The following is a 13,287-nucleotide window of genomic DNA, read 5'->3' on the forward strand; positions in this document are numbered from 1 at the left end:
CAAATTGTCACATGTAAATTTCACAGTGATGCCATAAGCAGGCCATTGGCCATTCTTGTCTCAGACCACAGAGAGCTGTTTTGAAACAGAGTTTCATGTAGCCCAGGCTGACTTCAAACTCATTATGTAACCAAGGATGAGCAACAGCCTAGACTGTCTGTGGTAATTTAGAAGATGCCGTGAGGCCTTGGACAGTAGAGATCTACGAAGTTCTGATCCTCCTGCCTCTCCTTCCCAAGTGCGGGGACCACAGGTGTGTACCATCACACTAGGTCTGTATGGTGCTGGGGGCCAAACTCAGTTTGCCAGACATGGCAAGCAACCGAGCTATGCATCCTAGTCCCACACCCAGGGGACTTTACAATGCTACTGTAGCCACTCCAGGTCACACAAATGAAGTTTCTGATGTCCTCATATTTTCCTGTCCTCAGATAAAGCTGCAGGAAGCTCCAACCCCCCCCCCATACCGGCCCCCATCTGACTTCCGAGCTCCCCATCAGCCTGGTCCAGAACCGCCCTGAGTCATTAGGGTAGAAGAGAAAAAGGATCCAACTGCATTTCTCCTAAAGACCAGTACTTTTCTTTTCTTCTTCTCCCAGAACCCAAACTCCTGATAGAGTTCCTTGAAGAAATTCCAGATAGCACGCTGGTGCTGGTGGCCTCCTATGATGACCCAGGCACCAAGTAAGTGAGCAACATCACCTGTTAGGCCATGTGGTGAGGCAAACCAAATAGTTTACACCTGCACACACTTTCTCCCTCTCCTGAAAGCCCCACCCTCCAGCTAATTTATCCCGAGGAAAGAATCAGAGAAGTCTGGGAAATGAAGTCCAGGTGTATGCTGTGACCTTCATTACAATGATGGCAAAGTCTCCCCATCCAGTAGCACTGGCTGGTTGCAGAAATTATAGCATGGCGTTATATATCATATGTGCATATAAGAAGATGCGCTGCATTGCAAATGATGGTAGGGAAAATATTAAGGACTTGCAAGGGTACTCGCTATCTTAGTGTCCTATTGCTGTGAAGAGACGCCGTGACCAAAGCCACTTTTATAATAGAAAACATCTGCTTGGGGCTGGCTTGCAGTTGCAGAGATTTCATCATTATCATCGTGGCAGGGAGCATGACAGCAGACAGGCAGGCAGGGTACTGCAGAAGTAGCCGAGAGCTGCATCCTAATCTTCAGGTAGAGAGGAGGAAGAGAGAACGAGAGTGAGCCTGGCATGGGTTTTTGAAACCTCACAGCCCATCCCCAGTGACCCACTTTCTCCAACAAGGCCACACTTCCTAATCCGCATAATCCAGGCATTCAAGTACAGGAGTCTACCAGAGACATTCTTATTCAAACCGTGACACGCAGCCACTAGGACGGAAGAAGAAAGATAAATACATGCACTCATCAGACTGGTAAGGTGGCTCGCTGGGTAAAGAGCTTGCTGAGTAAGGTTGAGTTCAAATTCCCAGAACCAACATCAGGAATAGGTAGACATATCTATAGTTATCTATACATATCTATAGATAGTAGCCAGCCTGTAATTCTAGCCTCTGAAAGCCAAAACAAAGGATTGTCAGAGCAAGTAAGCGAGCCAAGCTAGTCATATCAGTGAGCTCTGTGTTTGACTGACAAACCCTGACTCAAAAGAATAAATCAGAAGAGTGATGAGAACTATTCTCGACATCAGCCTTGGGCCACCACACATACACATGTCGATCACATACACACATCTGCACACACATATCAATTGATGGAGGAGGGTCATCTTTCTATCTGTTGTTTCATTGATTAAGTAATAAAGAAACTGCTTGGCCTTTGATAGGACAGAAAATTAGGTAGGCGGAGTAAACAGAACAGAATGCTGGGAGAAAGAAGCCAAGTCAGGCAGTCGCCATGATTCTCCCACTCCAGACAGACGCAGGTTAAGATCTTCCCTGGTAAGCCAGCTCGTGGTGCTACACACAATATTAGAAATGGGTTAGATCAATATGTAAGAGCTAGCCAATAAGAGGCTGGAACTAATGGGCCACGCAGTGTTTAAAAGAATACAGTTTCCGTGTAATTATTTCGGGTATAAAGCTAGCCGTACAAACATATGAGAAAAAGAAAACATCCACTTGTGCTACATAGCTTGTTGTGACTAACTGCACAAATCACTTAGTGAACGCCATAGCCAGCTTAGCTTGTGTGAACACACACCTGGGGTTCACACACTGAATTACCTAACAGCACATCTCTGCAAACACGCTCCTGGTGTTCACACACTGGATCCCCTAACAGCACATCTGTGTAAACACACCCCTGGTGTTCACACACTGGATCACCTAATAGCACATCTGTGTGAAAACCTAACCGCACAAATCTTAGAACGGATCCCATTGTTAAACAACCTGTGGCCATGTTAAAATGTTTATGATTTCCACAAGGGGGAGGGGTAAGCCCCACCTTTCACTTAACTCTTCATGATGTCCCATGTTTCCCATATGAACATGTGCAGTACCTGCAAACAGGGCAGTACTGTCCAAGCCCCTGTCCAGCCCAACCAAAAGCTCTCTTAGAAAGTCTCAGCCCCCAGCCCAATCCAGTGAACTTTGAGAGCCTCTAAAAGCAGGTGCTATGTGTCCAGGTAGACAGTGGGCTCCCCCATTGAGAGCCTCACCCTGTTCCCACCCCATCAATGTCCTTCAGCCTCATCCCAAACGTTCTCTCTGGTCCTCTACAGAATGAATGACAAAATCAGGACGCTCTTCTCCAACCTGGGGAGTTCCTACGCAAATCAGCTGGGCTTCCGGGACAGCTGGGTCTTCTTAGGTGCCAAAGACCTCAAGAATAAAAGCCCATATGAGCAGGTGGGTTCCTAGCTGCCTCCCTGTCTGAGAAAGAGCCTGGTGGACAAGGTGCTGCAGCGGGTGAAAGGATAGTCAGTGCCATAGGCTACATTGTTGGTCAGAAACGACACACTGAAGCAGAGGGAGGATCATTCCACGGAGGCCAGGGAGCAGAGAGCAAGTGCCTGAGCTAGTGACTTGCTCCTTTTTCCCTTTAGTCAGGCCCCCAACTTACATTAATCCTCCCTGGAAACACTCACCCCTATATATCTAGAGGAATATTTTATGAACCTCCCAGCCACTTCTCAGTCCAGCTAATGGGCAATCAAATTAACCGTCACCCACATTTAGAAATCAGGCCTACTTCAAGACACCTACTGGAGGAGAAGAAAGAGAATATCTGTGGGTGAGGATGCAGGCCCCAGACTGGGCTCTAGCACACACAGGGAAGTCAGGACACTGGGCAGAGCTACGCTGCACTAACCAGGCAGATATTCTTTCTTCCTCCTTGTTGGGAAAGTTCGGACTCACCAAAGGCAGATGGCCGTACAGCAAGGACCCAAAGATATCCTACGTTCTCATACTGGTAACACATTAAAGAAATCACACCAAGAGTTCCCCAACTGGGAGAGACACACACACAGTAACAATTCCTCTCCATGCCTCAGTTTCCCACACAGTGGGATGGAACTATAACAGTATGTGCTTCCCAGGGCTGTTGTGCTGATTAAATACACAAGGCAGGTTGGGATAGCACCAGGCATGGCGTAAATGCTCAAAAATTCCTAGGATGCTTCCTTCCCATGCTTTCACCATTGTGATTTGTGGCTTGAAGGGAGAAGGGTGAGAGCTCTCCAAGCTCTCCCCATCTTTGGTGCCCCCATCCGGCATAATAGACTCCAATCCCGTTTCTGGGACCTCAATCAAGTTGTGGTTCTTCTCTGAGCTTTTTGCCCCATCTGGAAAATGAGGCTGTGGCAAAGGTCAGAGAGCCCTCTAAGTGCTGAGGGTCAGTGTAAATACCGTTGCATGAATCCTAGTCAGCTTTGCCCACTGTCTGAAACATCTCTCTTCTCTCCCTAGTTCTTAAAAAACAACCCAGAAACAAACAAATATGAAGGCTGGCCGGAGTTACTAGAGCTGGAGGGCTGTGTGCCGCGGAAGGTGTTTTAAGAGTGGCCACGGCCAGAAAGACACGCCCAATTGACTTGAGAGCTCAGGTTTGCTGGATCTGCTGATGGGAACTGACTAGGAGGAAGAAGGGAGAAGCCATTTGAGATGCACTGACCATCCCACACACAATATGACTCACTTCTCTGAGGAAACAACAGCTTCCCACGTCCCACAGTGACCAGGAATGGGCAGCCGCACAGGGCCTGCAGAACCAGCTGTGATGGACACAAGTGAGACCTTCCAAGGCTGCCCCTGGCTGTCTCCAGGAGGACTAGCTGCCTACACTTGAGCAGGATTAAATTCTATTTTTTGCTGATTTTGAACTTTGCAACCTCTCCAGTTGCTGTGGTTCTCCCTGGGATTGTACTGGTCTAGTCTCAGTTAGCATGTGTTCTGGGTCTGGACAGGTAGGGGAAGCTCATCGGGCAGCTGGGATGGAGCCTGGTTTCCTGGGATTTCACAAAAGACTTGGTTCTCAAGATGGACAGGAGCAGGGAAGCCTAGGGGACATCATTCTTGACCTGCTCTTTTGAGACAAGTCAGAGGTAACCCAGAGCTGGAGAAAAAGAGGAAGGGAGTGGATCTAAGGCAGGGGAAGTATCTACAGCACTGAACAGGTGTCTAACATCTGCCTGGCTCTGGATTCCCCAGAGGTTGACTGGGAAACAAGCATTTGAGGGCAGGCATTGTGTCTGGGGAAAGAGACAGTCAATAACGGGTGTTTTAAGGGGACCCTCTGCACAGCGGGGACTCCCTCCCACACCCTGGATTAGGCACAAATCACACCCAAACACCTGTTTTCACAGAGATATCCTTTATTAAGCAGGGAAGAAAAGTCAACATGGCTACTTTCTGACTCAGGCAGAAAACAGCAGCAAATGACCTTGCAGGTGTAATCTTTTTTTTTTATTTTTTTTTTTTTGAAAAAAAAATTTTTTTCTGCCTCCTCCCCGCCTCCCATTTCCCTCCCCCTCCTCCCGCCCCTCTCCCCCTCCCCCCACTCCTCTTCTCCCTCTCCAGCCCCAAGAGCAATCAGGGTTCCCTGCCCTGTGGAAAGACCAAGGTCCTCCCCACTCCATCCAGGTCTAGGAAGGTGAACATCCAAACTGTCTAGGCTCCCACAAAGCCAGAACATGAAGTAGGATCAAAACCCCGCGCCATTGTCCTTGGCCTCTCGTCAGCTCTCATTGTCCGCCATGTTCAGAGAGTCCGGTTTTATCCCATGCTTTTTCAGTCACAGTCCAGCTGGCCTTGGTGAGCTCCCACTAGATCGGCCCCACTGTCTCAGTAGGTGGGTGCACCCCTCGTGGTCCTGCCTTCCTTGCTCATGTTCTCCCTCCTTCTGCTCCTCGTTAGGACCTTGGGAGCTCAGTCCGGTGCTCCAGTGTGGGCCTGTCTCTATCTCCATCCATTGCTAGATGAAGGCTCTATGGTGATATGCAAGATATTCATCAGTATGGCTATAGGATAGGGTCATTTCAGGTTCCCTATCCTCAGCTGCCCAAGGAAATAACTGGGGACATTGCCCTGGCACCTGGTATCCACTCCAGGTTCAAATCTCTTGCCAACGCTTAGGTGGCTCCCTTAACTAAGATATGTGCTTCATTAAGGACAACATTGAATAAATGGGACCTCCTGAAACTGAGAAGCTTCTGTAAAGCAAAGGACACTGTCACTAAGACAAAAAGGCAGCCTACTGACTGGGAGAAGATCTTCACCAACCCCACAACAGACAAAGGTCTGATCTCCAAAATATATAAAGAACTCAAGAAACTAGATGTTAAAATGCTAAATAACCCAATTAAAAAATGGGGCACTGATTTGAACAGAGAATTCTCAACAGAAGAAGTTCAAATGGCCAAAAGACACTTAAGGTCTTGCTCAACCTCCTTAGCGATCAGAGAAATGCAAATCAAAACAACTTTGAGATATCATCTTACACCTGTCAGAATGGCTAAAATCAAAAACACCATGGATAGCCTTTGCTGGAGAGGTTGTGGAGAAAGGGGTACTCTCATCCATTGCTGGTGGGAATGCAAACTTGTGCAACCACTTTGGAAATCAGTGTGGCGGTTTCTCAGGAAATTTGGGATCAACCTACCCCTGGACCCAGCAATACCACTCTTGGGAATATACTCAAGAGATGCCCTATCATATGACAAAAGCATTTGTTCAACTATGTTCATAGCAGCATTATTTGTAATAGGTGTAATCTTTAAGAGGAGAAAAAGGGGAGGTCTCTGTTGGGATGGGCTAGAATGTGGTGGTAAAGGAGATAGGGGATGAGGGAAAGGGAGAAGGAACAAGGGAGAGGGGGCGGAGGTCTTTGTCCTGGAGAGACGAAGGACAGAGAGGAGACAGGCATGGCACGTAGGCAAATGGAAGTTTATAAAGGCAAAGGGGGAAACCCCGTGTTAGGATGAGCATGTTAATTAGGTGAGCCGAAGGGGACTTTTGATTGGTGGGAATGGGGGAGAAGGGCAAGGCCTACTGGAGCCCCCGTGCTCGAGTCGAGTGGGCTCCTGTCCTTCCGGTGTTGCCAGCCCAGCTACTGGAGACTAGAGTGAGATCCCACCGGAAACTTTGGAACTTGTAACGACTACCTAAATTGTTCCAGTTTAATAAAAACTCAAGAGTCAGAAATTATGATAAAGACCTGATAAATCCAAGAACAGAAAACAGTTGATTGGCTGACCCTCTCTCCATGTTTTTCCCAAACCATCAGCTGCAGAAATCTCTCCTCTCTTCCTGTCCTCTCTAGCAGACCTCCTCAGTCTTCCAAGAACTCTATGGCTAATCCCGGTTAGCCAATCACTGACTCCGTCCTTTGTTTCAAGGAGGCTTTATTAGCACAGTAGAATGTCTATACAAACAATTTTTCCACAATAGGGACTCTGTCTAACACACACCTGAGGAATGGCAGTCCTTCCGCTCTGGAGAAGAAGGCTGTTTATATACCAAACGCAGCCAACTATTTGGCAAGGCAAAGCTGTTGGTGTCGTTTCCCCCCCCGGGGGGGGGGGCACTTATCCACCCCATGTAGGGATGAAAGGCTATGGATGTCTTCACAGTGAGTCAATGGCCAAAAGATGCCAATGCCAGCTGCCGGTAGACCAGTAGGTGCAATGAGAGGAGAAAGAATCGTAGCAGATGCCAGGGTCTCGGAGAAGGATCCAATCCCAAACTCTAGACCAAATCCTAGTAGGGGCTCATAGGAGTGTGTACTGACGTTAAGCTTTATTAGGGGAAAATCCCCAGTAGTCTCAAGTGGTAAGTTTCTAAGCCCCAAGCACAGGGAAGGCTTTCAGGTATGTCAAGGGCCTGGTGGAGAGAAGATAGAGTTTGGGGACCCTGGACCAGGGGCTTTTTTTGGTATGAGACACAGGCTTTGAACAAGCTGAGCTGAGGAAACTAGAAGATGCCCCTCCGAGCCAGACTCACCTAGAATGTCTTCAGGAACAAAGAGGGCCTCGTAGAAACACCTGTGTCCACATGAACACAGTGCTTCAGAAGCCCACCCTGGGAATTCACATTGGCAGACAGTTTTCACAGACGCCTTTGGATTCCTGAAAATGTTTACTTACAATGAGCTAAGATACCTGATAGGATTTAAAAGGAGCCAATAAAGACTTCCAATGTGAGTTCCTGGCCAGAGACAGGAGGACTAGGCAGACAGCTCTTGGTGGTGGTCGCTATTTTAAGAGGACCTAGGTGGCCAGCTGGGTGTGTAGACAAGGCCGAGAGCATGTGACCAGCTCAGAACTGAGGAAAGAGGCTCCCACAGATGAAGGGGCTGGGAGATGCAGCAGAGGAGGGGAAACGGCAATACCGCAGCCAGGTCCCCGCCCCTATGATGGCTTCTTATTGGTATACAATTTTTCTCATCACTGTGACAAAGTATATTCCGGAAACAGCAGGGAATTGATACTCACAGTCTGGACACGGTCATAGTGGCAGGAGCATGAAGCAGCTGGTCACATGACATCAGCAGTCTGGAAGCAGAGACCGATGCTCAGCTTGCTGGCTCAGTTTTATTCAGTCAGACCCCTGTCTCAAGGAACAGTGCTGTCCATTTTGAGGGTGGGTCTCCCTGTTTCAGTTAGCTCAGGATGTTCCTCGCAGACATTCCAGAGGGCTGTCTCCTAGATGAGTCTAGACCCTGCCAAACTGACAAGAAGCACCGTCACAAAAGGTCAGCTTGACCTGTTCTTTAGAGAAATGCCTTCCCAGAGACCTGGGTTTCCCTCACCCCCGAGGGTCATCAGCTGGTCACTGACTGTAGAGACAGAAAGCCGACTCATTGTCTTGATCTGAGCCCATGAGTTTCATCAGAAGCTGGCGCTTAGCCTGAAGTATCCTGTCCCTCCTCTCCCTTAGCAGAGTTCCCTAGACGCCAAGCCCTAATAAATCATCTACAGGAGACTTTGACAGAAGTGCCCAAGGTCCCTGGGTGCGCTAGCTAGATGAGACTCTGTCTGCTCCTAGGCTACGAGATGAGAGCACCATTCTGTGAACAGCTGTAGTATCCGGGTCCGTTCTCCAAGAGTGAGGAGCCGTAGGCCAGGAGCCTCGCCTGAGGCTGCCACATGGCTTCTGCTGTGGAACAGGACCCATGCTGTCCCATGCTGGAAGGGCCAGGCAGATGACACGCTCAAGGCCCATTGATCTCCCCCTCCTTGTCAAGGTACAATGCCCCACTGACATATCCTCAGATGCAGTGTGGAAAATGAACTCGCATGTCCATCACCTGACTCTCTGAAGCCCCCAAGGAGACTGACACTGGAGGCAGCCACATGGCCTGGCAGGGGTGAGTGTCACAAATATGACCAACACTGTGAGAGTCAGCCGTATTTTCAGGGTGTGGCAGCCATGGCAAGGATGACCGGTTCAGCTCAGGATGGAGGCCGAAAGAACTTGAGTCTAAGAATGTGACTGCAGAGTATTGGGTCCACATCCCCCTGACTCAGTTTCCTCACTCCTCAGTAGTTAACCATCTGCTGGGTTTCTAGAAGAAGGACCCATGGAGCAGGGTCACATACACATCAGAAGGCAATGTGACTGCTCCAGGGTTATGAATGAGAAGGACCCAAGACACCTTCTCCATTCTTGGAGCGGGGGAAGCACTGAAAGAAGGTAGCTTCTATGGGAGCCTCTTCATCAGACAGCAGATGGGACAGAGGTGTGTGACTGGATGGGCAGACTGTAAACAAGGCTGGAGGGGCTGGGAGCGGGGAAAAGACTGAATGGATGGGCTGGGTACCAAACAGTTTTCTGTGCCAGGAAGAGAGCTTGGATCTGGGACAGCGGTGGCGTGTATGTTTAAACTAGACACGGAGTGGCTACTGTTTCATCTTTTGATTCCTCAGTGTTATGTAGAGATAAAGAGGCCAAGAATAGGTTTCAGAGTCATCAAGGAACAGAAGATGACAGGCTAATCTGGGATAGGATCTTGCAGAAGGTAAAATAAATGAGACTTGAGGCTAACTTGCTCATTGCTGTAGACAAGCGTCAAGTATCTCTTCACGCTAATGGCGGCCTCTGGATTTGAGGTTTGCACCTGCTCCCTGGCTCCCTGCCAAGGCCTGCTGCATGCCCCAAGAGTGAAGCTCAGGCCCTGTGCATCACGGGCTGAAATTCTGATTCTCACCAGCAGATGGCAGCATAGGAATGAAAGGAAGGGCAAGGTTGCCCCCCCACCCCCTCCCCAGCGCTTGGGAAAGAGGTTGAACTGGCTGTCTGAGACTCACCAATAGAGAAGTTACTGGCCACCCTTACTGATAACATGATAACAGCAACACCTCACCACTGGAGAGGATCGAGCCTCACTTCATCACCTACCTCACTTCAACCTCAGGACGACATTATGGAATAGGAACCACAGTACTCCTGTGCACACACGATAAGAAGGGTCAGAAAGGCCAAGTGACCTGCCCAGACCCACACAGGTGAAGTGCCTCAGAATAAGGACTGGATCTCAGCTGGCCTCTGTTGTCATTGGAAACCCACCTTTCAGATATCAATACCCTAAAGCCACTCTGAGGTAACTGGTTCTCTCTCCCTCCCTCTGGTCTCCCCATTGTGCAACTCCTCTGAGGACATTTGAAAACTGAACAGAACCTCAGAGTCAGCATCCCAGGTCTCTGCTATCGTGACTTTGGGAGGAATGGAGACCAGTTGATTACAGGGTTTGGAGTATCTTTTTCCAACGCGCTCTCTCTCTCTCTGGGATCCTGGATTCCTCCCACTGGCTATTGGAAAGGAGAAGATATTTATCCCCATTTTGTGGATGAAGAAAAAGAGGCTAGGGAGTGTGGAGCCACCCAGTGAAAAAGTGCAGAGAAGGACCAGAAACACCTGACCCTTGGCCCTCCGCTTCCCTGGGAGCACTCCCTTACCTCCTGCTCGTGTGCAGTTGTCTGGACATTGCACTGGGTCCGCCAGAGCTGGGCTTCAGAGTCCAAGGGAAAGCTCAGTCCCTAGGCTCTTGGGCAGCTTGTAAGACCTATCAGCAGGAGTCCAGGCAGATGAGGGAAAATGGAATGAGCACGTAAAACTCTCTCCCTCCACCCCACCAGGGAGTTTGACTTCAGGTTGGCTGCTCCAGCTGACAGCCATTTGGGCCTTTGCAACCTGCAGTCTCTCCCAGCAGAAAGGGAGCTGAGCCCAAGCCAGACTACACTAGAAAGAAAGGGAGCGGGAGACAAATGCCTGTCTTCTTGGACAGATGTGGGTTGGAGAGGATACATTCCAAGAACAGTGGAATTCAAAATGCCATGAAAATGACACGTGGGATATAAGGGGGTGCGTGTGTGATGGTGCGTGTGTGTGTCTGTGTGTGTGTTAGTATGGGTGCTTTGGGAGTGAGTGTAATGTGTGTGTGTGTGGTGGTGGTGTGGGTTCTTTGGGGGTGAGTGTGGAGTGTGTGTGTGGTTGTGTGTGTGTGTGGTGGTATGGGTGCTTTGGGGGGTGAGTGTGGTGTGTGTGTGTGGTGGTATGGGTGCTTGTACGTGTGGGCATGTGAGTGTGTGTGACTGTGAGTGTGTGTATGTATGAAAGAATGTGAGTGTTATGTGAGAGTATATGTGAGTGGGAATGTGTGTGTATTGTGAGAGTGTATAAGAAAGTGTGTGTGAGAGAGTGTGAGTATGTGAGAGAGTGTGTGTCTGTGAGCATGTGTGTGTGAGTGTGCATGAGTGTGAGTGTGTGCATGAATGTGTGTTCGTGTGTGTTACTTGCATATGCGCTTACCCAGATGTGTGCTTATGGAGGCCAGAGGTTGACAACAGGATGACTTCCAATGTTACCATCCGCTTTGTTTTTTGAGACTGGGTCTCTCACTGTATTAAGGTTAGAGAACAAAGTGATAGAATGAAGTGTGTGTGTGTGTGTGTGTGTGTGTGTGTGTGTGTGTGTGTGTACCAAAGGGAAATTCATTACAGAGGCTTACAGGCTGTTGTGGTGGCTATTTTTGGTTGTCAACTTGACATCTGGAACTATCCAAAACCCAGAAGTGAAGGGGCCCACCTATGAAGGATTTCTGCTTACTTTGAAGTGGAAAGATCTAATTTTAATCCAGACGTTGAGGTATGAAGACATGCCTTTAATCCAGATGTTTTAAATGAGGAATCCCCAACTCTAATCTGGGCCATGCCTCCTGCTGAAAACCTATATAGGGATGTGGAAGAAAGAGGCTTTTGCTCTTTGCCTGCTTGCTCTTGCCCCCACTATTAAGTCCATTCCTCCAATAGCATTACAGCATACTTTTTAGGGACTCCAGTGTATCCTGAAGACCAACTGAGACATCCAGCCTCATGAACTGAACGACTACTAAATTCTTGGACCTTTGGTTCATAGGCAGCCTGCATATCATTCTAATAAATCTCTTGTCTATATAGAGCGAGATTCTTTCTATAAGTTGTGTTGCTCTAGAGAACCCTGACTAATACAGCTCTGTTCTAATCCATCCAACAATCACTGTCTCCCAACAGAAAGGTCAAGAATCTAGTAGTTGTTCAGTCCGTGAGGCTGGATATCTCGGGTGGTCTATGTATATGGAGAAGTAGGTCCTAGCACCAATGAAGGAATGCTCAGCAGTAGGGTAGATGACCTTGTCAGCAAGAGTGAGGGCAAACAGGCAAAAGGCTTCTTTCTTCCATGTCTTTTTTTTTAAAGTGCCATCTAAATGGAGGGGGGTGCACATTTAGGGCAAGCCTTCTGGCCTCAGATGACCCAATCAAGTCCCTCAGAGCTGTACCCAGTTGTTTGGGTTTTAGTCGATTCCAGATGTAGTCAAGTTGACTAGCAAGATTAGCCATCACACTCACCGAACCAGTAACTTGCTATTTCAGCCCCCAGTATCATAGGCAAAGGTCATTTTCCCACGTGTAAGTGGTCTTCATACGTGTATAACATGCACTTTACTCACCGAGCTGCTCCCTAGCCCCTGTTGTGACCTCTTTCAGTGAGTGAGGCTGTGTGGAGTCCACTTCATACTTAGACTGTTTCAGTAACTCACCCACCATTGAGTGACACTCGAACTACCATGATGGGACTAATGCTGTCCTAGACCCAGGAAGAAACCAATAAACAAGACAGGACAGATCCATTCCAGACAAGAGAGATGAGCAAAAAGACCACAGAAATAACACTTCAGTTGCTAAGCACTAATGCCCTGTAAACCTGGGAGTGGGGGGATTTTTAGCCTGCTGGTCCTCCACCACCAAATGCTACTGTAAAATCCCCTGCGTGTATTCCATTAAACCTACTCCATGGCAGACTCTGTGCTCCAGGAAAGGGGAGGCAGCAGGATGTTCTCTGTCCCACATCCCGGGAGAGCCGCTGCATTTAGATGCCGGGTACCTGGGACTTACCAGCCGGCACAGAACTCAGCACCGTTATTATCAAAGCAGAGACACTGGTGACTCGATGCTCTGCAGAAACCTTCTCCTGAGGCTTTCTGCAGGCCACCACTTCCTTTAATCTTCAACAGCACAGAATGGAGTGACTGGAGCCCCTCTGGTCCAGCATAAACTTTTATTATTTTATTTTTGTTTGATTTAGAGAAAGAGCCTCATGTAGCCCACTCTAAACGTGTAGCCCAGTCTGGACATGTAGCCCAGGATGGCCTTGAACTCGCTAGGCAGCTCAGCGGGAGCTGATTTCTCCACCTCTACCTCCTGAGTGCTGGGGTTATAAGCACACACTGCACCCATTTCAGTTAGTGCTGGGGATTGAACCAAGGACTCTGTGCACTCCATCTACAGCCCCTGCCCAAATCAGGAGTGTGTC

General features: G+C 48.7%; 1 protein-coding gene across 1 annotated transcript in view; it reads left to right on the forward strand.

Moving 5' to 3' along the window:
* Positions 1–4,276, forward strand: part of Fam3d (FAM3 metabolism regulating signaling molecule D) — a 108,854-nt gene extending 104,578 nt beyond the window's left edge. The window contains exons 8-10 of the mRNA XM_057769707.1: positions 600–684; positions 2,721–2,847; positions 3,910–4,276. Of these exons, the coding sequence (XP_057625690.1) occupies positions 600–684; positions 2,721–2,847; positions 3,910–3,999 (302 nt within the window). The 3' untranslated portion in view covers positions 4,000–4,276. The remainder of the gene's footprint in view (positions 1–599; positions 685–2,720; positions 2,848–3,909) is intronic.
* The last annotated feature ends 9,011 nt before the right edge of the window (positions 4,277–13,287 follow it).

Source organism: Chionomys nivalis, chromosome 5 (genome assembly GCF_950005125.1).
Source record: "Chionomys nivalis chromosome 5, mChiNiv1.1, whole genome shotgun sequence".
Taxonomy (NCBI): domain Eukaryota; kingdom Metazoa; phylum Chordata; class Mammalia; order Rodentia; family Cricetidae; genus Chionomys; species Chionomys nivalis.